The 3,555-nt window shown below is 36.7% G+C and overlaps 1 protein-coding gene across 1 annotated transcript; it reads right to left on the bottom strand.

The window, feature by feature from the left end:
* Positions 1-2,507: 2,507 nt before the first annotated feature.
* On the bottom strand, positions 2,508-3,161 carry LOC129571349 (zinc finger protein 808-like; the record flags this gene model as incomplete). The annotated part of the gene is made up of 1 exon (XM_055451143.1): positions 2,508-3,161. A coding segment is annotated over exon 1 (654 nt), but the record flags the coding sequence as incomplete, so codon positions are not given.
* Between the last annotated feature and the right edge of the window lie 394 nt (positions 3,162-3,555).

Raw genomic sequence — 3,555 nt, 5'->3', positions numbered from 1 at the left:
ATTGGGTGTACAAACAATTTTGTGAATACATAATCATCTCCCATTTTGATTCCTGTGGATTTTTTATTCTGAAATTTCACTATTTTGGTCTTCAGGCCTTCCACCTACAGTATACCAAAAATCTTCGAGGTTCGATTTCGCGAAGCATATTTTTTTGAGACACGAAAAACGCCAATTTGTATGAAAATCGTGAGGTGTACAGACAATTTTGTGAGTGACTGTATATATATGGACTGGTCATTTATTTAGAAACCCAACATTCTTGGACAAAAAATGAAATGATAAAATGGAAAAAAAAATCCCTATATTGTTCCCTGAGTAATGTGGTCATAATTTGTATAGTCATTTAAATAGTAGATCTAAACCATTGTACAACTAGATGTAAGCATGAAGAAACCGAATTAATAATAATAATAATCCGTCAGAAGTTGTAACTACCTATGATTATGGGGTAGTGCGCGAACCAAACATATTAAAACGTTGTAATGCAAAGTGTATGTCATCTAAGCCACCAAATCAGGCGGTGTTCTTCATGGCCAGTGGAGATACGCCGGATGGTGAAATTGTTGAACCACCTGGCGATCATAGCGGACCAGTTGTCACAGAAACATATGACAAAATCATGGCCATAAACCAGGGTGTAAATGGAACTTCAACAGGTGGTCGCGGAATCTTTTTCCCCATTTCCCTCTTCCTTGATTTTATCAATGATCCAAAGGTAGATTGAATATAATGAACTTAGTCTAACATTCCTTTTAATTTCATCGCTAAACGTATTACAGAGCGTGGCGGTGAAGAAGCAATGTGCTTTTATTTGCACGTGTCCTCATTGTTTGTTATTTACTATTCATTTCTTTTAACTGTTTTTGTTTCGAATAAGAGTTTTTATGCGGTAAGAAATTCGTTTCTTGCTGTCTTTTTTCCCTGTCATTCCATTTCAAAGTTAAATATAAACAATATATAAATGCGAATATATGAGAAAAGTGCATTTTATTTTCCATTGATCGTTGCGCAGTTATACGATTATCGTGGTTAGATAGGGTTGTTGCCAAACTTATAAGCACTATTTACATGTAATTTAACCACTGATTTGTGCAAAGAAATCGAACGAAAATGTGTGAAATGACGAGAAAACGTGTTTTTTTTATGCAAATGGCCTACGAGATTCCGAGGATTTTGCGGAATGCGAACCATTTTTGTGTTCCTGAAGAGATAGTAGACAGATATTTCATGCAATGTTCTAAAACGTTTCAAGATATTCATTTTTTCAATTGTTTTTGCATTTGTGTTCGTGGTGACGTTTCAATCGAATGTCATGCATGTCATTTCTTTTCTGTGTTGATACAGCGAATAAAAGTTTCGTTTCGTTGCATTGACTCACTCAGATTTGGTTAGTTTTGAATAAAAATCTTATCTCATTGGTTTATTATTGGTCAATATCTTTATTCATGAATGTAAGTAATAAGGAGGTCATGATCATTTCCTGGGTAACATTTTCATCGTATCTTTGTCTCAATCACCACTTGTCTTGGCCAGATGGACCAATAAATTATTTTGAACATAAAGCCACAGAATTTCCTTCCAAAAATAATTTCAATAGCTTTGAATTCAATTTGAATTAAGGCTTGATGATAGAGAAGAAGCACTTTTTAAGTGAAGAAGAACAGTGACTAAAAAAGGAAGAAAGTACGATTTTATTAGCTTCAGAACTATTTCGGTATTATGTCTAATGATTGATTCCAATTTTTATTCAATATAATTTTTCTTTCTGACACGATAAAGGTATTTCACACATTCTATTAGTTTTCAATTACATTCCATGTATTTTTGAATATTTTAATGGAAGTCAGTGTCAACCGCGGAATCAAGTCGTTTGGTGCAATGAAATAGTGTTGAATCAAATTGATTGATTCGTAATAGATGAAGATGGTCGTAGAAGACATGAAAATGTCCTTATTTCTTTGATTGATGTTGCTTTTTCATGTGCGACTCGGCTTTATCCTTTCGAATGAAACACTTGTCACACCACTTGCACTGAAAAGGTTTCTCTCCTGTGTGATGGACTCCCATGTGATTTCGTAAATTGGTTGTTTTGAGCGTGAAAAATTCACAAATGTAACATTGATAGTGACGACGGCGGCAGATCTTCTCATGCGCTCCTTGATCGTTTTTATTTGTGAATCCTCGTTGACACTTGCTGCATTCGAATGGGAACTGATCTCGATGTGTTGCTAAATGCCCATTGAGATTATTTTTCTGGATGAATTTCTTGCCGCATATTTCACATTGGAATCGATGTGAGTTTTGAGATTGCCTTTGAGGAAACCTTTGTGTTTGCAGAGATAACATTCGTATCGACGTTGTTTGCAGCCATTTTGATGTGATTGTTTGGCATCTTCCCCAGCAAATCGTTGACCACATTTCGAACAAGAATGAGGCAGCTCATCAGTGTGAGTTCGCAAGTGATAATTCAAAAGAGATTTTTGTGCATAAGATTTGAAACAAACCGGACATTCGAAACGCTTTTCACCGCTGTGGATTTTCTTGTGATTCAAATTGGATTTTTGAGTGAAGCTTTTCGAACAATCATCGCACTTGTAAGGCTTGTCGCCTGTGTGAATACGAATGTGTCTGGCGAAACACCCTTTGTGCGATGTAACATAACCACACACATGACACTTGTGCTCCTTTCGTTTCTTCGGCGCCTTATTCCTCGGAATCGTTCGTTTGTTTTGTTTTCTCGATCCATCGCGTTTCTTCACGATTCCACTTCGATTGAGTCTGTTGCGATCGACTTTCGAGTTGACCTTCACTTCATTATCTTGACCATCATAAGCATTTGATCCATTTCTATCTGAGCCGGAATCTCCTGACCGATCTTTTCCTTTGTCTGGCTTCTCATCTTCACACTTCACTTCCTCTTTCACATCATTCAAATCAATGTCGTGATCAAAATCATATTCAGACTCGTCAGCCGATTCCATTTTCGATGTCGCGTCCACCGCATCTCCTACGAATGTTTCATTTGGTTTTGTTGCCAAATAAAATTCTATACCATCCGACGGATCTTCCTTGATGTCTGGCTCTTGTTTGATTTCCACTGCTTCATTTTCTGGCTTGCGTCGTACACGACCATCCGACGTACCTTCGCCTCGATCCATACCCATAACCAATGACAATCTGTCAAATAACCAAAAAAATACGCAAAATTACAGGAGATATTCATCCAATGCGCAACACCGACGAACAGGAACACCAAATCCAAATCTGAAGAGAGTTTTCTGTAGTTTATTGAAGGTGCCGTGAAAATAAATTGCCTTAGTAATATTTTTGCCTTACACTTTGCCCAAGGCATTACAATCTTGCAACGCAGTTTTTTTCTTCAAAAACACGATTCGTTAAAAAATCTTTGAATACTTACAAAATTCGGATGTCCGTGCAAAATAATAACAAAAATGTCTGCTTGCTAAAACTCTTTCAAAACGGGTTAGAAGTGGTTTTTGTTTTTAGTGCGCATCAATAAACCCAAAAGACGAAATATGGCGTGATATTTGG

The sequence above is a fragment of the Sitodiplosis mosellana genome, unplaced genomic scaffold (genome assembly GCF_009176505.1).
Source record: "Sitodiplosis mosellana isolate CC-2019 unplaced genomic scaffold, AAFC_SMos_1.0 Smas_scaffold_2065, whole genome shotgun sequence".
Classification (NCBI taxonomy): domain Eukaryota; kingdom Metazoa; phylum Arthropoda; class Insecta; order Diptera; family Cecidomyiidae; genus Sitodiplosis; species Sitodiplosis mosellana.
This window is presented reverse-complemented; position numbering and strand designations above follow the sequence as displayed.